General features: G+C 55.4%; 1 protein-coding gene across 2 annotated transcripts in view; it reads left to right on the top strand.

Moving 5' to 3' along the window:
- Positions 1 to 22,220, top strand: part of GRM4 (glutamate metabotropic receptor 4) — a 46,441-nt gene that overhangs the window by 5,640 nt on the left and 18,581 nt on the right. For both annotated transcript variants that reach the window (XM_061471926.1, XM_061471925.1), the window contains exons 2-4: positions 1,705 to 2,489; positions 10,128 to 10,344; positions 20,490 to 20,625. In XM_061471926.1, coding sequence (XP_061327910.1) covers positions 1,971 to 2,489; positions 10,128 to 10,344; positions 20,490 to 20,625 — 872 coding nt within the window. In that variant the 5' untranslated portion in view covers positions 1,705 to 1,970. The remainder of the gene's footprint in view (positions 1 to 1,704; positions 2,490 to 10,127; positions 10,345 to 20,489; positions 20,626 to 22,220) is intronic.

Below are 22,220 nucleotides of genomic sequence, written 5' to 3'. Positions count from 1 at the left end.
TGTCAGAAACGCTTTGGAGATGGGCCTTCAAGTGGCTCCAGCGGGCAGGGATGTGCATAATTTATGGAGGTGAGTTGAGGCAAGGGCCCTCCTTGCCTTGCAGAGCTGGGAACCTCCTCCATGGTGTAAAGGGGCTTGGCAAGGCCAGCTATTGCGGGCAGCACCCATGGGGATGGATAAGAACCTGACCCAGCAGGCACAGGCTTGGATACTGGGCTCTGCACTTGAGCTGAGATTCATTTAAGCTGTTTCTTTGGTCTTGCTGTTGCAGCCCATCCTGCCTGGGGAATGCATTTGCCTGCTTGGCTCTCCTCTGCTTTTTGGTGCCTTGCATTAATCATGCACTGCCCTCGCAGCATCAATCAGTATCTGCTTGGAGACAGCAGGGATGAGCTGCACAGGAGAGTCTTTTCCAGAGGGGAAACTGAGTCAGGGGCTGTGCTGGTTGGGCAGGGGCAGCTCTGTGACATGGGGAGATGGATAAAGGGCTGTACTGCAGTGATCTGGGGCTCAGACTGTGGCAGCATCCTGTGCCCACTGGAGTGGCTCAGTGGTGAAAGCAGAAGAGACAAAGTGAGGGCACAGGGGGCTGCAGGAGGATGGTGAGAGGTAAAACCTCCCTCAGCTACAAGCAGAAGGCTCCTGCAATGGTGTGGGGCCGGGATACAGGTGTTGGTGTGTGGGTCAGGATGCAGCCTGTGTCCATGGGCACAGCCTGTGGGCATCTCAGTGCTGCCAGTGCTTTCACCACTGGTTTTCCCCCCTGTTTCCCAAGGGACCGTTCACTCCCTCCTTCCTCCCTTATGGGCACCCAGCTCAGGGTCTGAGGGCCTTTACAGCCTGATGCTGTAAGATGTTGGTAATGGATCTTGCAGAGAAGCAGCTGCTGGTTCAGGAATCAGTGGTCTGGAGGAAGAGCGGTGGGATCTGCAGTGCTTTGGGTAGTGATTCACATCCGTGATGCTGAGCTTCGGCAGCGCCTGCCTGGGTCGGCTCTTGCTTAAGCCACGGATGAGCTCTGAGCCCGCTTGGGCTGTGGGGACTCACGGCAGGCAATTGATAACTGCGTTAGGAAACAGCCCCAGGTCCTTCAGCAGGGGAAGGTGATGCAGGGAGGAGGCTTGGGGGGATCTTCAGGCACAGGCTGCTTTGCTGGGGCAGGAGGTTGTGTCTGGCTGGGCCATTGGTGGGACAAGGGAGGGGATGCTCAGGGGAGGAGGAGCTGTTTAAACACCAGGTTTCTCCCCACATCAGCTCAGGGTCTAAATCAAGCTCAGCTTTAAGTCTGCTGCTTGGCTCCCGTGCTCAGCTGTGCCCTAGGCCAGGAGAGGTGCTGTGGGACTAGGGCTGTGGGTGTATGTGGTGCCCCTCTGAGCACTGTCTCGGGGCCTGTCCCACCCTGACAGCTCCCTGAACGGGGGACAGGGTGGGATGGGATCCCAGGGCCTCCCTCCAGCCCCAAGCAGGGGGTGCAGAGCGATCTGGGAGCTCCTCACCAGCCCCTCTGCGCAGATGCAGCTGAGCTGAGCCAGAGCTGCTGCTGTGAATCAAAAATCAAATGAATCCCAAACCTCTTCCTTGCAGTGACCCCCGGTGCTAATTCCTGCTGGGATCCCTGATGGAAGCTCAGGAGAGCTGATGCTTTACTCATGCTCCTGCTTAATTTTCTCTTTCCCTCCTGTTCCCCCGTCCTCCCTCCCCAAGGGCTCCGGAGGAAGGACCCGAAGCATTGCTCGGGCTTGTGTCTCCATCACGGCATCTTGTCCCGGCGTAGCCATGCAGAACCCGGCACCCTCCTGCAGCCCGGCCGCCCGCTGCTCCTGGGGGTCCAGCACCGCGGGTGGAAGGCGCTGATGGGGCTGTGAGCAGAGCACACTGGGAGCCATGCCCGGAGCCGTGCTACCCGCCCGCGCCAGCCGCGCTCCCTGACTGCTGCCGGTCTCGGCTCCAGCTCTGCCCCAGCGTTGGCGATGAGCCGGGGTTCCTTTTGCATGGAGCGTTTCTCCTTCTGCCTCCTCCTGAGTGCCTGGAGCTGGGGGTGGGCGCCCGGGGGTGCCGCCAAGCCCAAGGGCCAGGGCTACCCGCACATGAACTCCATCCGCATCGACGGGGACATCACGCTCGGGGGGCTCTTCCCCGTGCATGGCCGGGGTGTGGAAGGCAAAGCCTGCGGGGAGCTGAAGAAGGAGAAGGGCATCCATCGCCTGGAGGCCATGCTCTTCGCCCTGGACCGCATCAACAACGACCCCGACCTGCTCCCCAACATCACGCTGGGCGCCCGCATCCTGGACACGTGCTCGAGGGACACGCACGCCCTGGAGCAGTCGCTGACCTTCGTGCAAGCCCTCATTGAGAAGGACAGCACCGAGGTGCGCTGCGTCAACGGCGGCCCCCCCATCATCACCAAACCCGAGCGGGTGGTCGGCGTCATCGGTGCCTCGGGCAGCTCTGTTTCCATCATGGTGGCCAACATCCTGCGGCTCTTCAAGGTAGGGCTTGGCGTGGGTATCGAGAACCACCGGGTGCAAGCACCGCGGGTGTTGTTGCTGTGTTCCTCTTCCTCCACGGCTGGGGGCAGGATGTCTTTAAAACTCTTCTCCTGCCTCCCCCAGGTCCCTGGGGATCCCCTCCTCCATCCCCCTCCAGTGATGACACTGTTAGCAGGAGGATTTTGAGCTCTTCTCCCCCAGCTTCGTGGTGCGGGGGGGATGACGATGCTCCTGCTGTCAGTGGGGCTGTGGGAGAGAGGTTGCATTGCAGGAGGTGGGATAACTTGGGCTGGAAGGGACCGTGGGGTGGTGGTGGTGGTGGGGGCTCAGCCTGCTGGGGGCAGACTGGGTTGCTCAGGGCTCGGTTGTGGTGGATCTTGTAAAGCTCCGAGGCTGGAGAGAGCTCAGCTCCCTGGGAACCCCTGTCCCTGCCTGTTACTTGATGGGATTTGGCCGGTCTGTGTCCCCTGGGGGTACGTTGGCTGTGGGACACCCTTTGCCATCGTATGAGACACACCGGACACCTCCCTGCCTGTGCTGTCACCTATAGACCGATGCTCTCGACTTGCCTACCTGGAGCAGCTGATGGAGCATTTCAGTATAGACCCCCCTGACACTGCATAGGGGGTGGCTCCATAAGGGGCTGTGGGTTTGACACCCAAAATGTAAGGTTTTAGCTGGGGAGCCGCAGGGTTGCTGCATTCCCTGCTGGGATGGAGGGGTTGAGGATGGCTGTGACTGCTCTCTGCTCCAGCCCAGGGGACATCAGCCAGGCTGGGGACACTTGTCATGGGGTGTGCAGTGGGGAATGGACACGGGGCTGTGGAGGGATGATGCTCTCCCTCGTGTTCTCTGTGCCAGCCGCAGGAAGGCCGAGGAGTTTATAATTGCTTCCTCCCTCGCTGTGCATTCATTTATCTGCAGCAAGGTCCCTGGGCTAGAGAATGTTTGAACAAGAGCAGGTCCCAGTGCCCCAAACCCCTCCGTTGTGCAGGATTGGTGCCGTTTTCCCTCTCCTCTCCCTCTGGTGAGCACTGGGTGCCCTCTTGGGAGGGCTGGAAGCTGTTAGTGAAGATGGAGAAACCAGATCGCTGATGGAGTTTAATTTTTTTCCTGGGTCCCCTTCTTTAAACCGTGTGAATGTTCCAGGCCATGAGTGAGAGGCTGTTCAATAATTAAAATAATATAAATTAGAGGGAGCGGGAGGAACTTAAAAGCTATTTGCTGAGACAAAAAAGATTGAATGCTTGCTGTGGAGAGGAGGAGGGAGGCAGGCAGGCAGCGGGAAAGGAGGCAGGAGAGTGACAGCTGGAGGAAGGGGGGTACCTGCCCCCTTCCTAGGTTATTGCTGATTGGGTTTTTTCTCCTCCTCCACCTCTAATGTTGCTCTTTGAGCAAAGCCACTGTGACCTGTGCGGGAAGGAAGGATGCTGCTGAGCTTGGGTACATCCGTGTCCCAGCCTTGCAGCCCGGCACTGGTGCTGCTGGTGGCCCATTGAGGGCATGTCTATAGCCCTGGGTGTCCCCAGTAACTTTAATATCCAGCCCAGTGAGATGGACGGGCAGGTAGAGGATGGAGGCATCAAATCCCCAGGGAAGGGAGGATGCAGGATGAGTTCAACCCATCCTGGACAGCACTGAATCCCTGTGTGTGGCGAGGGGTGCATGCACTCCCCGGTGGTCCCCATCACAGGGACACCATTCCCATGGGATGTGGAGTCTTGCTTCACCTCGCTGTGCACAGCAGCTTCCTGCAGGAGCTCCAGGACTCATCCCCCCCCTGCCACAACCTGGGAGCTGCTGCTGCTCTTTGTTATTCAAATAGTGGGTTTATGGCAGGGACATGCTTCAAATGAGAATAAGGCAACTTCCATTTCACGCTGCTGCTGACCTTTAAGCACGGGTGACTCCGCTACGAGGTTCAGCAAAGCGTTTGCCTTGCAGGCGCCGCTGCGCAGGCAGTTGCCTTTGCCCATTCCCTAAGGAATGATGCTCCCCGGAGCTCTGGCTCCTGCTGTGGCCTCGCAGCTCGAGGTGAGCGTTGCTCACTGCTCGTGTCCCCCTCAGCATCCTCGGCCCTCCAAGGGGATGCTGGTGTGAAGTGCTGGGAGCCGAAACAGAGATCTGCACCAGATGCTGGGAAAGCACCAAGGCTGCTTGCCCTGAATGTCCCCTACAGCAGAGGGAAGCACAGGAACATTCCAAATGCCCTCTAGGTCCTTTAAGGCTTACGCTGCTGACGGGCTGTATCCCATCCACTGAGCTGCACAGACACAAAATCAATTGGAAAGTCCAACAAGGCGAGAAGCAGCTTCCCCCTGGCCTGGTGAGCGCTCACACCTCTGCGCCCATCGGATCATCCCTCCCTTTGCTCCTTCGCCCCGCTCCAGCAACCACAGGTGGGTCGCAGCAGGTCTGCATCCCACCCTGCAAGTGCTGCAGAGCCCTTGCACCTTAACCCGGGAGCTTGGAGCAGCCCCTTCTCTACCTCCAACCATGTGCGTGGTGGCAGCGGCTGCTGTGCCCCAGGATGGTGCTGTCCATGGGACCCTCGCCCATCCCATGCTCCCTTCCCTGTTCCCTTCACAGCCCACGGTGCTCCCAGTGAGCCTTCGCTCCTCCTGCCTGGGGTTTGCCGCGCCTGTGCTACATGAATAAATAACGTGTCCTTCATTAGATGCCACTGCCTAATTAAAGCTGTACATCAGTGGAACAACTTGCAGATGCGGCATCCTCTGTCCAAGCTGGTTTCGTCACTCCTCATAGCTCTGCCTGCAGAAAAACCTTCCCCCAAATCCCTGGTCTTGGCTCTTCGCGATAGCATCTCTCTGGCGTCACTGAGAGAGCTTTCTGGCACGCTCCGGCTCCTTCCCACCCATTCCTCTTTAGCTCTCCAGTCCCAGCTCTCCTCACTTTCCCCTGAGCCGCCACAGTGATGATGGTGTAAAAGGAACCGAGTCCAACCCCTGCAAATGGGATCCCCAGAAGGCTGTTTTAGGGTCTGGGGTGCATTTTTCCACCCCATCCGGAAAGGGCTGTGACCTGGCAAAGCCCAAGCCGGGGTGAGGAGCATTGACATGAGCTCAACATGTGCCAGACGCTTTGAGGCATTTGTTTCTTGTCATGGCAGCGAGTGCAGCAGCTTTTTTTTTTAGTGCAGGGGTGTTCTACAGCATGAGTAATTCACCTAACACAAGGCGATGCCCATTGCGTGTGCAAGGGGAGCTGGGGGTGCTCAGCGCCTGGGGGCACGGGAGGTTTTGGGACCAGGTTGCCATGGCCAGGGGGAATGTGCAGAGCTGGGTCAGGCTTGTGTCTGCTCCATGCCATCAGGGCTGCCTGGAGGCTTTGGGGGGGATGGTGGGGCAGGAGGGGTGCTGCATTTGGCACCATGCTTTGCACTTGGTAGGTAAATAACCTTCATGAAGCCAGCAAGGTGGAGATCAGCTGGGACGCTGATTAATCACCCACTCCTGCCACTTCATTTTCTTGTTCTTTATTGGGCTTATGAAACAAATTGCAGCTGCCCCGGCCCCACAGCATCAGTCCGTGGGCATGGCACGGCTCAGTGAGGAGGAGCGGGAGGCTGAAGGCAGGGGGATAGCAAGCCTGGTGATGCCAAAGGGCAGCATCCGCGGCTCTGTGCACCCTGCGCTTTGCTCTCAGTTGGGATGAGCTGGTTTTGCTCGGGTGCAAGCACCCTCTGGCAGCAGCAGGGTTTTGCCTCCCCGGCGTGGGGAGCTGGGACCTGTAAGAGAGTTTTCTTTCCTGTAGCTGGTTTTACATCTGCTGCTGGCACCCCCGGATGAGCCGTCTCCTGTCGCTGTGAGCCGGCGCCAGGGCTGGCCGGGAGCTGCTCCCGCAGCTGCTTCCCAGTGCTTTATTTCTTGACAAGAGCCAGCTTTACGGAAGGGATGGAGCAGCCTGAGCCTGGCCAGTGGCAGCCCCGGTGCTGAGCTCGCCTCATTTACAGGCTTCGATGAACGGGTCAGGGCAAGGGGAGCCTCCTGCTCCCTGTGTCACCCCGGAGCGCTGCCTTGCAATGCCATCGGAGCTGTTAGCGGAGCTGTTATCGGCTCTGCAGCGCGTGGTGATCTCGGAATGATTCCAATGGGAGTTGGAGCAGCTCCCATTTTCAGCTGGGGAAACTGAGGCGCAGATAGGTGGTGAGCAGCTCAGGCTCTGTGCGTTGTGGGATCTTTATTGCTCTCTGAGATGCCAAAGGCTGGATCCTGCCGTGGCGCTGGATGGGGCAGTGGGATAGGGGCTGCAGCTCTCTCTGCTCCTATGACAAGACCCGGCCATCTCTGCTCAGCCCTCTTGCTCCTCCAAGCCCCTGCGGTGCTTTACGCTCTCCCTAATTAAAAGCTGCCGTCCAAATGGCTCGATGATGGAAATTCTAATTAAATCAATTCCATCTTGTCGGTGAACCAGAGGTTTGCATAAGATATGCATGAAAATTAATAATTATGGTTAGGGAATTAGCTGCTCCTGACCTTGTTTCTGGCATGGGGCGGGGGGGGGGGGCTGCTGCAGGAGCCCCTTCTCATGAGGATGCTCCAGACCGGTGTGCGTGGCTCTGGCTGTGCTTTTTGGCTCCTTCCCTCCTGGCTGCTCAGGCTGATGTTCACGTTGATGGTTTAAGCCTCAGGGCGGGGGGGGGGGCTGTGCTGAAATCACTGCCTTTACCTAATTCCCCCCCGTCTATCTGCCGCTGGTAAATGCTGTGTCAGCTCGTAAGTGGTGTTAATGGAATGGGTATGAAATCCAGGGGCTTTTGCAGTGCGTTTGCAGTTGATCACACCAGTCTATTGACCCAGGGGCTGGGGGCAGCAGGGTGACAACCCCAACCCCAGCTCCTGCCTGCTTTCTTACCCTGAGGGCCATTTATTCAGGTTGGGAGTGCTTCTGGATGATGCTGACTCTGTTTCTTGGTTCAAAATGGGAGGAAGGAGTTTGTACCCCCTGCACTGGGGCTCCTCCCCACTCTTGATGGGACAAGGGAGCCTTGGGATGCAGGGGAGCTGGTCCCACTGGTTTCCCCAGCACCACTGCTGTATTTACCCCAGGCCAGGTACCAGCAGTGCCTAAATATGCAGCTGAGATGCTTCCAGATCCCTCTCCCCACTGCATCCTTCTTTCTAAGAACCTTGAATTCCCTGCCTGTGTTTTGCTTTTATGGACCTGAAAGGACTTTTGTCTTTTATCTGAGAAAATAGCTGGTGCCACAAGTTAGGCTATTGTAGACCAGGAGATCAAAAAGACAGAGGGAGGAAAAAGGCAGAAGGAGTCTATGAAATGGTCATTTGGGAACCGGTACTTTATTTTCAGTTCCATCCAAGGCAGAGGAGTGAGAGAGAACTGTTCTTTCCGTTCACCTGTTAAAATACAGCTTCTAGTTTGTAGCCTGTAGATCAACAGGTATTTTCTAGGCTTTGTTTTCCAACAGGGCTTTGAGCAGGATGGGCAGCCAGGGGTCAAACACAGCCATGCCCCAGCTGAGCTGGGATGGGATGGGATGGGTGCCAGCCTCCATCACAGAGCTGCTGAGCAGGGAGGGATCTGTTTAAACTAAACCTCTGTGCAGAGAAAACACATCCTTGGGAAAGGATCCTCTGGAAAGGCAGGATTGCACCCCTGGTCTCACATCTCCTTTCATACAGGCACCGCTGATTTCCATGCCTGTTTGTCCTTGTTGCATGGACACGTTGCGCCTCCATCCCAAGCCCCCGTGTCCATCCTTTGGCCGGCCCTGGTGAAGGCAGGGAGGAGGCGAGAGCAGGATCAACGATTGCCCAGAGAGCACCTCACCTGCTGAGCTGAATTCTAATCAAGGCTCATGAGCCAGCTCCGGCCGCAGATACCCCAGGAGCAGATCACAGCCCCTCGGAAAGGAACACAAAGCAGGCAGTCACAGAGAGTAATCCCATTTGTGCTTTGATAAAGATTCCTTCCTTCCCCTCTCCTTCTCCATCTCTCCCTTTTTCCCCATTGTACATTTTGCAGGGAGGTAGCAGGGTGGCTGCTCCTTTCCAGGGGCCTCTTAGCATTCAGGTGGAGTAGTGGGTTTATAACACGGGTATTGCATTAATAGAGAGAGAAGATGGGAGTGGAAGAGGGGAAAATAACAGAGAAATAAAGGAGAAGCTGTAAGGTGCAGCCTGGAAGCAGGAGTGGAGGAGGATGGAGCGTGCTGTGGGAGGGCTGGGACACCCGGGAGGGTCTGTGGGGTCTGTGTAAGTCTCCCCATCCTTGGGATGCTGCTACCCAGCAGGGCTCCCAGCAAAGTGACTTGGTCTTGTAACACCAAATAGGATTCCCACAGACCCCAAACCCTTCCCTGTCCCCTTCAAGCCCACCCGGGTGTCTCTGCTGCTGGGAATGGGCTAATTGCTTAATGGGGAATGGTGATGAGTGAGGCCAAAAGCAGCCTGAGTGCAACGCAGGTGCCTGCTGAACCCGTGGGATTACTGGGATCCATTGCAGTCCCCTGTGGCTCCAGCAGTGTTTGTGCTCCTGCAGGCTGTGATTACTGAATTATTCCCAAACTGGATTAGAGGGAGCAGGGGAGGGGAAAGCCCTCTGGGGGCTGGGGATTGCTGCTTGCTCTCAAGACATGGGGTGGTTTGGGATCGGTGATGCCCTGGGCTGCTCCTCCTCCGTTTGCTTTGCCCTGGCATAAAGCAGCATCTGCAAGAGGGCGAGAGGGCAGTGGGTGGCTGGACCCTTCCCAGGGCTGTGCCAGCTCCAGGTAGGGCTGATGCTGTCTCTGCAGCCCCATTGATTGCCCCAGGGTTCCAGCCCTTCTGATTATATTGATGCTGGATTTAAAAGCTTTTGGGAAGGGCTCTGCTGGCCCTTGCCTGCTCCCAGGACCGGTACCTGCCTGTGCGGGAGGAGAGGATGATGGATGGGGCTGTCTGGGTGTTCGGTACGTCTTTGGTAGGGAGCTTCAGGCTGGTAGGGAGAACCTGGGCTTGATAATTTAATAAGCCTATTCCATCTTTAAGATAAATTAAGATCTGTTATGTGTTTTGGAGATGTGAAGTGCTGTGTAAGTGTTAAGCGTCGTATGATCCTGCGGTACTAAATCATTCTAATGCACTGTGTGAGGTGCAGCAGCTCTGGTTAATTTAAAGGGCTTATTTATGGCTTGCATAGACAGGACCTGGCAAGGTGGGGCTGGATCTGTCCTTCCTGGGGAAGGAAGCCAAAGGGGGGAGACCTTAGCAGTGCTCTCCAGGGCAGAAGTAAGGTTTTCTCTTTGGCCTTTCCTATGCTGGGCACGTGTGATGCTTGGAAAGCCTTCTGGGGTCCTGCTGGGTGTCCCTGAGCTCCAGGCGGTCCCCAAGCTCCATGGACATGGAGCATGGAGGGGGGATCAATGCAGTCAGGTAGGGAGCAGAGCATGTGAAGAAATGGAAGCTTGGGATGCTCTGAACCTCTCCCTGTAAAGCCCAGGGCTGCCAGGCTCCTTGGTGGACCTCAAGGAGACTTGTTAGTGTCTGCTCTGCCCTAGGGCTGGTTTCCGTTCTCCTTTGGGAGATCCTGGAGTCTTTCTGACTAGAAGCATCCCCACCAGTGTTATGAGATCACCTCTTTCTCCTGATGCTTTGTCTTTCTCCCCCTCCATCCCAGATCCCACAGATCAGCTACGCCTCCACCGCTCCGGACCTCAGCGACAACAGCCGCTATGACTTCTTCTCTCGTGTCGTCCCATCTGACACCTACCAGGCCCAGGCTATGGTGGACATCGTCAAAGCCCTCAAGTGGAACTACGTCTCAACGTTGGCCTCCGAGGGCAGCTATGGTGAGAGTGGCGTGGAGGCCTTCATCCAGAAGTCCAGGGAGGATGGTGAGTGGGTTTCTCCTGGGCTGGGAGCTCAGCATGGGCTTTGGAGCAGGTGAGGCTGGACAAGAAGAGGCTATGGATGGGGATGGAGGGATGCCTCTGGTTGAGCTTGGCCTGAGCTGGGATGTGACTGTAGTGTGTGAGCATGGGTGGATGGCACGGTTTGGGGGATGACCCTGGTGTGGTGCAGGTTTTGGGGCTGTCCTGTTGCAAGGGCAATGTGGTGGCCAGCAAAGAGCTGAGCTCTCCGGCAAGGGTTGGGACCAGCAATCCCAAGCTATCTCTGCTCTGCAGGGCAGGTTGCTTTATTGCTGCCGGCTCCTTTCAGGAAGCATCTCAACATCCCATTCCCTGCTCACCAGGAGACCTTGGATCCACTGAGCTGGTCAAACCCCTTCCCCCTGTGTCTGAGCCACGGCGCTCGAATACTCTCAGGTTTTGACAGAAGATGGAAGTTGGCACCAATACCCACATCTCCCAGTCCGAGTGGAGTTATCCCTGAGGGCAGGTGCTCTCATTTGCTTTGGGCAGGCAGAAAGTCCATGCTCAGCAGAACTCCTTGAGAGGATTTGTCTGGAGCCAGAAAGCATTTTGCTGACTGGAGCACTGGGATGCTTAGGGGGGATTAGCAGCCTTGGGAGCAGTGATGAGTCTGTGGGTACCTGCTGGTGGCCAAGCACCAACCTTGGACTAGCTGGGATGGGCGAGAAGCCTTGGCTGTTGCTGCTGTGGATGCTGTTACCTTGAGCCTGAACCTGCCCCGAGACCCTATAAAGGGACTGGCACAGCACCAGGGTCCCTCCTGTCTCTGGCATCACTTGTGCTCCGCAGCATCGTGTGCGTGGGGTAAGACGGGAGCTAAAGAGTGTTTTCTGAGCCAGTTAAAACCCTGCAGTGCACAGGCTGCTGCCTATTACTGGCTTAACTGTATCTGAATGGCACATTAAGTTCTGGCAAAGTCGGTGGGACACCAGCCTATCTGGAGCTAGTCAAACTGTGTTATGGCCTTATAAATGGATAAAGGGAATAAAAACTTCTAGGTGACGAGCTCCTAATCAAAGCCCTATAAATAGGAACAGTGTTAATTCTGTCCCTCGCGCGCACGCCCTGGAACTGGGTACCGGCTGTGCTTTTAATATGCAGAGAAACCCATCTGGGGATTCAACCTGGAAGCTGCTCTTCAGGATTTTAACTTGAAAAGCAGAATATTTTCACGGAGCTGTGGTTTTGCGAGGAGTAGGCGGGTGCGAGGCTCGTTGTACGCTGGGTGTGCTGCCTGCCTGCCCCGCGATGGGGATGCGGGTGTGAGCGGTGCTGGGTTGTGTCACATCAACCGGCGGTGACAGCGAGTTGCTGCAGGGGATATGTGGATCTGCAGATGCAAAAGTGCTGTCGGGTGTGTTGGCAGGTCCAGGGGAGTTAGAGAGGTGCCCTGGGGTATGGGGTGTCCCATGGAAAGGTTGTGAGCGAAGGGCTGCATTTGAGTCTCTGTGAACAGTTTCCCTGCTAACCCTACTGGGGGTTGTGAGTGCTCACAGCAGCCCCATCTGGCTGGTGGTGATAATGAGATACTCATCTGAGTACAGGAGGAATAAGGGAAAGCAGTTTCTTATTTCGGACTGGGAGGGCATTTTTGCATCATCCATTTGCATTTTTCCACCCCAAAAAGGGAGTTCTCTTGCCCATTTGGGCCAGCAGGTCCAACCCTGCAGGGTGCTCGGGGCAGGGTTGATGGGAGTGCTGGATGACACAGAGAGGTAACAGTAACATTGGGTTCAGCAGCTTTGCTAGCCCATTCCTGGCCCTGTTATGCCCTTATCCCACAGCAAGCGTGGCTGGAGGTCGCTCTGCACCCTCATCCGTGGCACTGGAACCTGGGGGTTCCAATGTGGGGATGCACATGGCTGGGAGGAGTGGGTTGATGCACAGGCGCAATTTGAGCCCATGTTCCTCCTTCATAAGGCACTGGTAAGGAGCATCACTTGTGACTGGAGCCCACAGCAGCATGAGCACTTCTTTGAGATAACCTGTGGTTACTGCAAATCCTCATAACCAGATGGTTAATGATATGACAGCATAATTGCAGAGTGAGCGAGTGTACATCGAGCAGGAATGCGCATGTATTAATCCAGGGCTGAGGCAGTCCTGTAATTTGTGTATCCTCATAACCCAACGATTATGTGCATTAGTGATAATTTAGTTATCAAAAAGCATAATTCCACTGTAATTGCGGTGTAACAGTGGGGTAAGTGCAGCCTGTGCGTTATCAGCAGCAGCACCGCTGCAGGAACACGGTTGTTTGTGAGAGCCATTGTGTATTAGCCCAAGCACGGGGTCCAAGTGGGCTCCAAGCTGCTGCCTAAAGCATCTCACCTGGGAGGGAGCACTGGGGGGTTTTGCTCATGGAAGATCTGTCCACAGCCATGAATAACGGTGAGGTTGGAGCAAAACCAACTCTGCAGACACCAAATACCTTTATATACCAGCACAGAGCCACTGGGAATGGGTGAAGGGTCTATCCCCTCTCTTATAGCCTGCTTGTATACACCTGGCTCTCGTTTGTGCTTCTCTGGCAGCAGAAAGGGTCCTGTGATTTATTGCTGCTTCAAAGAGACTCCAGCCATCAAAGTGATGTTAAAGGGCTATCGGGTGACTGAGGATGTGGCCTCTGCCAAGAGCTTGCCAGCAGTTTGCGAGGCGTTGAAATGTCCCCATGCAGGGGCATTTACATGGGGCAAGAGGCAGCTCCTGCCCTGGGGGCAGCACTGCCCTTCCTGGGGGGTTTCTCACCCAACCCCAGCATCAGGATGAGCACGTCCCTGCTCTCCTCCCGAGCCACGCTCTGCTTCATTCCTCACGCCAAGCCCGAGCCTTCGGAGTCAGTTTTTATTTCCATCAGGCGATAATGCTCATTGCTGTAGTTAGCAGTTAGCATTCAAGCTGTTTGCTTTCTGATACATTACCAACTTGACCTTCAGTTTCAATTTTTAGCAAAGCCTCATATTCGAGCCTTCGCTGTCGCAGTGGAAAGCGCTTCTGCTCAGGGCACAAACCAGCCCCCTCCGCCAGTGCGGGGGGAAGAAACTCACCCTGGGGACGGGTTATTCTTACAGCCAGGGCTGGCCCTGTGCTGCTGAGGCAGCCTGGCCTGGCTGGGACATTGCATCTGATATATTGCAATTACCCTGGCAATTATGCTGGTGGCCCCTGGCAATTGCTGGTGGCTGCACTGATGCCCAGCCAGCCATTACTCACTCGAGCCATAGATTTTTGGGTGCTAGCATTGCAGAGATGTAAAGCCTGCAAAGGATGAATTTTGCTTGGCTGTTTTAATGCGGTTTAGGTGCTCCCTGAAAGCATCCAGCAGAGGCAGGGGATGCGAGGTGTGTTTAGATTTGGCACCAAGGTGCAAGGCAGGGCCAGCATTGGGGTGTCCCCATCTCCAGCCCTTCTAGTACAGCATCTCCCTGTGACCCTGCCCCGTGGCATCCTTTCAGTGGACAGACAGACCCATCTGCAGCCCTCCGGCTCTGTGTGTGTTGACATCCCTGCTGTCGCTGAGCTCTGGGAGATGAATTATTAGATTTATGTTTATGTAATTTAGCTGGTGAGCACGGCATGTTATGCCATGCGTCGTAATGTGCAGCACTTGGGTTTGTGAAGAGGGTAATATTTCCAGCCAAATGCAGGACTCCTTAGTCATGTGTCTGGATCAATTTTAGGCTGTCATTTCCCCCCTCTTTTGTTTTATCCTTCGCTGAGTTTTCTATATTTTTACTTAAGAGGCTGATACATATTTGTGATGCATTTGTTCATCCCCATGTGACATTCACGGCTGTCTCTCTCTGGTTTTAGCTGGGTTCATTACTTTTGGTTGATGCATCAGGATGCTGCCCCCCAAAAGCCGTTCCCAAGTCTTACGGCATAAGCAAGCACAGAATACATGACTTTATGGCAGATCTGTGCATGCAGACGTTTCCAGTCCTGGTTATTGACTGGCCTTGGGGAGTGCCATTGTTCCGTATTCCATGGATGCCGTCCCCATGGGATGGACGGGAGGATGATGCTGGTGGGTACCTGCCTCTGTAAAGCAAGTGACCTTCACCCCATGGCAGCGAGGTGTGCCCAGCAATAGGGTGAGCAGGGCTGATCCAGCTCCCTTTCATCCCCGAGGACGCTGTTCTTGTGCAGTCAGCACTCAATTACCGCGGCTCACCGAGGGTTGGCATTTGCTGCCGCCGTCTCGGCTCCCCAGCCAGATCCTCCCGCTCAGCAGCCAGCACAGAGCTGGATGCTGATCCATGGCATGATGCCGAGAGCCTGATGTGTCCCTGCGCTGGAGGAACGTGGGGGTTTGGGTGAAGCTTTTCCTGTGTCTGGAAACACCGAGGGTGGCAGCATCTCTGTCCCCTCTTGGGCTCGAATGGACCATGCCTGGGAGGTCCTTTCACAGCGTGGCTCAGGAAGGGGCCCTGGTTATACCCATCCCCTGAGTTTCTGTGCTGTTTCTGTCACCCCATCCCCTGCTCAGAAAGGAGCCCCAGCTCTTAGTGGATGCAGCACCTTTTGGGGCAGCTGGAGGGACAGGTCTGGTCCCCGAGGCTCTGCTGCCATCGCCGCTTTGGGTCTTGCAGGTTCCTCAGGGCAGAAACCACATTTCCTGGGTTATTTTCCTACTTCTTCCCCCCCCCCCCCCCCGCTGCTTTTCTTTTTGCTGCCGTCAACACTGTGTACACCAACACAGCCTGAATTTCCTCACCTGGAAACCATCCCTGCCCTCGAGCTGTTTGCTGGTGGATGCCAGGTGCATGGCAGGCTGGTACTGGGGCTACTGGGCACTGCTGCTTGGGCCTGGAGCTTGTCATGCCTTTGCTGGCTGAGATCTGCTTATAGATAATGCTGTCCCCACCTCTTAACTCTGCCCCTTGTTCCCACATCTCACAGCTTTCTCTATGTGATGGAAGCGGGGAGGGAGGTGAGTGGGGCTGGACAAAAGGGAGCTGTTAGCTGTGGTTGAGGCTGGCATGAGAGCTCTGGCTCGGAGCCCGGGTCGATAACTTGCTCTTTAGTGTGTGGTGTGTGTCAGGGGCTGCCTGCGGGTGACCCAGCCTGGGTCATGCCAAGCAAACGCCAGCGGCTTTGTGGAGTGAGGTCTGGTCTGAGGTGGGATGAGGAGGGAGATGCAGCCCTTGGGGATCGGTGAAGCTGAGGCCGTGGATGCTCTCTGTGATGTGGGCTTGGGTCAGGAGGGAAGGGTGCAAAATCTTGCTATAAACATCCCCAAAATCCCAGCGTTTCCTGGCTCTTCCGAGTCCAGGGCTGGAGCAGGATGAGGGGGATGGAGAGAGCCCAAGGGGCAGCTCACCCACAGGGGCTGCAGGAGCTAGTGGGGCTTGACCCACCTGTGTCCCTGGTTAGGTCTTTAGCAGAGGATCCTTCCTGTGGACACAGACCGTGGTGTTATTTCCTACATGAGAAGCCTGAACTTTCTGCTCCCTGTTGTCCTGCCCGGGGCCCTGGGTTTGAGCTGAACACTTGCTTCTTTTCTCCTTCTTTTCCCCTGTTACAAATTCATTAATTACTGATTTAGCCCAGCAATGCAGGCAGCTGAAAAGCAGGCTCAGATTGCTCAAATTGATAATGTCTGATGAGATTTCAAAACCCTCAAGAGCAGTATTTGAGCTGGTTCCAGGCATGAGGCAGGCAGCAAGCGCCAGGAGCCTCCAGTGATGGGGATGTGTGATGCAGAGCCCATGACACACAAGGAGGGACCCAGTATCCCCAAAGTGGATTAATGTGGGGATTGATGAGCTTCCGTCACTCCCTGCTTTGCATTCCTAGGAAGGAAAGGGTGAGATGCCCACCTTGGAGCGAAGTGCAGGAGTCTAAGAGCTGAGATTTGGCTGTACCAGGGGACGCGCTGTGGGTGATTTTGTGTGACAAAGGTGTCCTGAAGCTCACCTGAGCTGGTAGTGGAGGTGCTTTGCCATCAGTGGGGCTGGGACTCAAGTGGTGTTGCAGCCTCTGTGCTGGATCATCTGGGTATTGCTGTCACTAGGGCTCTGCCACAGCAAAGGAGAGATTACAGCCATGTGTGATGGGACCTGGGGTGGCTTACCAGCACTGCCTTGTGTGGGGGTACCTGTGGGACGTAGGGAGCCTTCCCTACATTGCAAAGCTGCTTTGTTACAGCAGTGTTGAGGGTGAAAGGGGAGATGGACGGGGCTGTGCAGGACATCCCGTGCTCCGTGCTTACACCAAAGGGTTCCGGTCTCACGATGGCGCAGGAGCTCTGCCTCCACGAGGGCGCAGAGCCGTGTCCCTAATGACTTCTCCTCTAATGAGTGGGCTCCTGGAGGCTTTGAAGTGATGTGAATAATGAACCCTGGGGCAGGGGAGCCGCCTGCCGCTCGCCAATTAAGATTGGGCTTGGGAATCTCACTTGAATGCTGGGGTTAGGAAGGGGAGGCTGGAAGCGTGCAAGGGGAGCTGTGCAGGTACTGCCTGCAGAGCCTGGTCCCCTCCTCGGGAGGCGGACAGGGGGGGACATGCACGTTGCTGTCCCCAGCATGGTGAAGCCAGAACCCCCTTCTCCAGCGCCCCAGGACCATGCTCAGCAGCTGCTGGCTCTGCGGCAGCCCCGGCAGCGCGCTCCCTGATTGATGGTGCTCGGCAGTGACAGCAGTCTGATACCTGCAATCAAAAGGGTGCTTCCCGCAGCTCCCACTGAGCCTGTAATGGTGGAGATTAAACCCGACCTGTGTTTGACAACACAGTTTAACCCCAGCTCAGTGAGCAGAGTCCCACGAGGCCCCCAGCAAGTGGCCAGCAGAGCCATAGGGATGCTGGGACCAGGGGGGTCTGAGATCCCACTGGGCTTTAGAGATGCTGGTGGGAGGGTGACAGCCCTGTGCTTGAGGATGGTGCAGGTTTGCTCCAGGGTGGGTGTGATCCTGTGATTACATCTCCTCCATTTCTCCTCCATTTCTCTGCTTCCCTGGATGCAGGCTGCTGAATATTTCATCCTTGGCTCTTCCCAGCAGCCTCCCAGTGAAGCTGCTGGCTCTGTCACCATGGGACCAGGCTGCAGGGGCTGCTGGACCCAGCTCTGGGTGCCTGCTTGCTGCCTCAGCCCATGGGAGGTTTGGAGATGGGCTCAAGTTGAGTTTTCAAGGCTGTTTCTCGCTGCAAGCACCCTGTATCTTGTGCTGCCATCCATCAGTGATGGTATGCATGGGACCTTGGCTGAGCACTCTGAAATCGGGTGCCCATCTCCAAACTGCCTCTGGTAGCTTGCTGTGGGCTGTTGCCCTGATCCTGGAAGCTTTCCCCACTATTCCTGCTCCTCTTTGGTCCTTTCCCAAAGCTGGGGGTGAAAAGAGGTTCTGTACCTCACCTCCTGCCTTCTTCCAGGGCCAGGCCTTGGGGAGTGATGCTGTGCTGTCCCACAGGAGGAGGGAGAATATCTACCTCCTCCCCATCACCACTGCCTCCTCCCCATCACCTCTGCCTCCTCCCCATCACCTCTGCATCCTCCCCATCACCACTGCATCCTCCCCATCACCACTGCATCCTCCCCATCACCACTGCTTCCTCTCCATCACCACTGCTTCCTCCCCATCACCTCTGCCTCCTCCCCATCACCACTGCCTCCTTGCTTTGATTTCTGGCTTTGAAGCAGCATTTTTGACTGAATGGATTTTTTTGTGCAAAGACAGCAGGAGCATCGCTTGGCAAATCCCTCTTCCCACTGCAGTGCCTGGGGCCATGAATAATGCAGGCACTGAGGGCTGCTGGGGGTGAGCGGGGCCACCTCCCCCGGACCCCCTTGACCTCTTGTTTTCATTATTAAGAAGATTTCATTAGCAAAGCAGATAGCAACATTAAGTGGTGTTGTCAGCATCAGTGTGTGGGCTGGAGGGAGGGTGCTGCAGGAATATGGAGCTCACAGACCCTCGGGGTTTTGTTCCTGGGCTGGGTCTGTGTTATTTTCAAGCTTGGAGAGCCCCAATGAGCTTTACTAAACCTTAGGGCCTGGGCGGTGCAGCCAGAGACTGCAGACATCTGGGTCCATCCGTTTTCAACCGGCATCAGGCTGCTTTTCTGTGTCCCCATCCCTGCTGGCCTGGCCATGTCCCCCTCGCATGCTCCGTGCCCTCCAGCTGCCGTGTTAATGAGGTCCTTGCTATATCCTAACTGCTCATATTCCCCTTTCTGTTTCATTCCTCGTTTGCTTGATTTAACAGAGCTGCCAAGTGACTTGGTCCTACCTGAATTGCCATTGATTTAGTCTCTTATTCATGGGCCCATCTCCTATTCCCATACATGCTCACCCAAGGCCACTTGCTGCCTCTGCAAGTGCTGCAGGACCCTGGGGGTGTTTGAAACCACTGCTTGAAGTGAAAGGGAATAAAGCACGTGTGGTGCAACCCTGTGCTGCTGTCCCAGGAGAGTCTCAAAGCTGGGTTTGCTCTTGCCATGTGCACGCCTGGGACCCCCGTGTCCCTGTGTTACACACTCAGGAGCATGCACAAGCCCGGAGCAGAGCACACGCAGCACAGGAGCCTCACGGTGCTGGTGGCACATGGGTATGTGCTGATGCCAACCCGGAGCTGTGGCTCCTTGCTCCCGTGCTGCACCGGGGCTTTTGGAAGGTTCTCGTGTTTGCAAACTGCTGCTTTTGTTGGATTTTCTCCTTTTATTGCCATGGAAACTGTAATTAAGCTGCACCGGCTCCTTATCCGGAGCACTGTCACTGCTGGCACAGCCGGTGCCACGCTGGCCTGGCCGGGGTTCAGCAGTGACCGGAGCTGGGTGCCCCAGGCAGGGCTGTGCCTGTCCTGCTGGTGCTGGTGCTGCTGGTGCCCGTCTCACCTGCCTGCTCTGTCTGTCCAGGAGTCTGTTTATCCAACTCCCTCCTCTCCATCCATCTGGCTCCCCATATGGGAAACAAGCAGCAAATTGGCCCAATTTCTCACTGTAGGAAAGGAAAAAGAACCCCCCCTCTTTGTAGCTGGGGAGTGCGGAGCTGGGGTTGGGTGATGCCCCCCCCAGTCAGCAAGTATTTGCTGGGGGATGCTGTTATCCCCAACCTTGTAACCCTCCCTATGTGCTCAGCACCCATCGCATCCTTCCCGCTCTCTTTTATTTGGCTGCAAGTGGTCAAATCATCCCAGTTTCCTTCTGTGGGTGGGAGGGAGTGAACTTTCCCATCCCAGAGCCCTCCTTGGTGCCTGTCCCCATCCCTGCTCCTCTCCAAGACCATAAGCTGGGAAATCTCTCCCTGCTGCTGTGTGCTAATTACTCTGACCTTTGCTTAAGTGAGGATCTTTTAATGGCAGGGAGGTATCATCCCTGTCATTTACTATGCAAATTGAGACCATCAATTACATCCACAAGGTCCCGCAATGTTTAATTTTCTCTCCAATCTCTCTTTTTTATTGGCATCTGCAAAAATGCAGGAGCAGGAGGGCTCCGGCTTTCCGGAGCTGGAGGCTGGGAGCCCAGCAGCCATGTGTGGGGACTCTTCCAATTGTCAGCTTCCCCTTGTCTCTTTTAATTTTAATGAGCTGCTTTTGCAATTGCCCCATGGAAAAGCGGGCTGGGAGCTTGGCCAGTGCTGCAAGGATGGGAATGGAGCTCTTTGCAGGGCCAGGCTGCTGTCTGGGGGTGAAGGGCTTGCGTTAGGGCTGAGCCCATCCATCGTTTCCACTTCCCATGGGCTGTGTCTGCCAGAATTTGACCATTGCATGTGCAGAGCTGGTCGTGTGCTGGGAAGGGGCTGGTGCTTGGAGCCGTTTCTGCAGCCGGGATGGGACCGTGTGTCTGTTGGGGGCACAGGGTGTGATGTGGTTGTGTCTCCAGACGAGCAGGTACTGAGAGGAGTGGGTGAAGGCGGAGCTATGGAGATGTGGGATGGGAGGGGAGGCACAGCAGAAGGGCTGAGCTGTGGGGCAGAGGAGGGGTGAAGGCATCGACCTGGGAGAGGAGGTGTAAGGGGAGGGCTTGGGCACATGTCCCGAGGGGCTGGGTGAGCGCTCTGTGAGCGGTGCTGAGCCCTTTGCCTGTTGTGGGGCTGAGGAGCCCGGGGCGATGGGGATGCAGGATGTGTCTCATGGAGGAGGGGGGGGGATCTCTTTGTGCTGCAGGGGGTGTGTGCGTGGCCCAGTCCGTGAAGATCCCACGGGAGCCCAAGCCCGGAGAGTTTGACAAGATCATCCGTCGCCTGCTGGAGACCTCCCATGCGCGCGCCGTCATCATCTTCGCTAACGAGGACGATATCAGGTGCGGAGGGGCCGGGGGGGGGACCGACTTCAGGGCACCCGCAGTGAGCTCCGTGTGAGCCCCGCGCATGGGGCTGGCCAGGGTGCGGGATGCTAATGGCAGAGCTGGGCACTGCAACAGGAGCCAACCCCACCTGCGGTGTGCGTGTGTGTCTGCAACGGGGTGTAAATGCATCTGTGATGTGGTGTAGATGTGTCTGCAACATGGTGTATTTAACATGGGGTAGATGTGTCTGCGGCATGGTGTATTTAACGTGGTGTGGATGTGTCTGCAATGGGGTGTAAATGCATCTGCGATGTGGTGTAGATGTGTCTGCAACATGGTGTATTTGACATGGGGTAGATGTGTCTGCGGCATGGTGTATTTAACGTGGTGTAGATGTGTCTGCAATGGGGTGTAAATGCATCTGTGATGTGGTGTAGATGTGTCTGCAACATGGTGCATTTAACATGGGGTAGATGTGTCTGCGGCATGGTGTATTTAACGTGGTGTAGATGTGTCTGCAATGGGGTGTAAATGCATCTGTGATGTGGTGTAGATGTGTCTGCAACATGGTGCATTTAACATGGGGTAGATGTGTCTGCGGCATGGTGTATTTAACGTGGTGTAGATGTGTCTGCAATGGGGTGTAAATGCATCTGTGATGTGGTGTAGATGTGTCTGCAACATGGTGTATTTAACATGGGGTAGATGTGTCTGCGGCATGGTGTATTTAACATGGTGTAGATGTGTCTGCAATGGGGTGTAAATGCATCTGCAATGTGGTTTATCCAATGTGGTGTAGATGTGTCTGCCGCATGGAGTAAATGCATCTGCAATGTGGTGTAGATGTGTCTGCAATGGAGTGTAGATGTGTCTGCAATGGAGTGTAAATGCACCTGCAATGTGGTGTAGATGTGTCTGCAACGGGGTGTAAATGCATCTGTAATGTGGTGTAGATGTGTTTGCTACATGGTCTATTTGCTACATGGTGTATTTAACATGGTGTAGATGTGTCTGCGACGTGGTGTAAATATATCTGCAATGTGGTGTAACCAATATGGTGTAGATGTGTCTGTGATGTGTATTTAACATGGTGTAGATGTGTCTGCAACAGGGTGTAAATGCATCTGCAATGTGGTGCAGATGTGTCTGCGACATGGTGTATTTAACATGGTGTAGATGTGTCTGTGACATGGTGTACTCAATGTGGTGTAGATGTGTCTGTGACATGGTGTACCCAACGTGGTGTAGATGTGTCTGCGACATGGTGTACTCAACGTGGTGTAGATGTGTCTGTGACATGGTGTACCCAACGTGGTGTAGATGTGTCTGCGACATGGTGTACTCAACGTGGTGTAGATGTGTCTGTGACATGGTGTACCCAACGTGGTGTAGATGCGTCTGTGACATGGTGTACCCAACGTGGTGTAGATGTGTCTGTGACCTGGTGTACCCAACGTGGTGTAGATGTGTCTGTGACCTGGTGTATTTAATGTGGTGTAGATGTGTCTGTGACATGGTGTACCCAACGTGGTGTAGATGTGTCTGCGACATGGTGTACTCAACGTGGTGTAGATGTGTCTGTGACATGGTGTACCCAACGTGGTGTAGAT

Source organism: Pezoporus flaviventris, unplaced genomic scaffold (genome assembly GCF_033815535.1).
Source record: "Pezoporus flaviventris isolate CSIRO_AGI_PZ_B2104156 unplaced genomic scaffold, CSIRO_AGI_Pfla_v1 ptg000069l, whole genome shotgun sequence".
Taxonomy (NCBI): Eukaryota; Metazoa; Chordata; class Aves; order Psittaciformes; family Psittacidae; genus Pezoporus; species Pezoporus flaviventris.
Note: the sequence above shows the minus strand (reverse complement) of the source record. Positions and strands in the feature narration are given on the sequence as shown.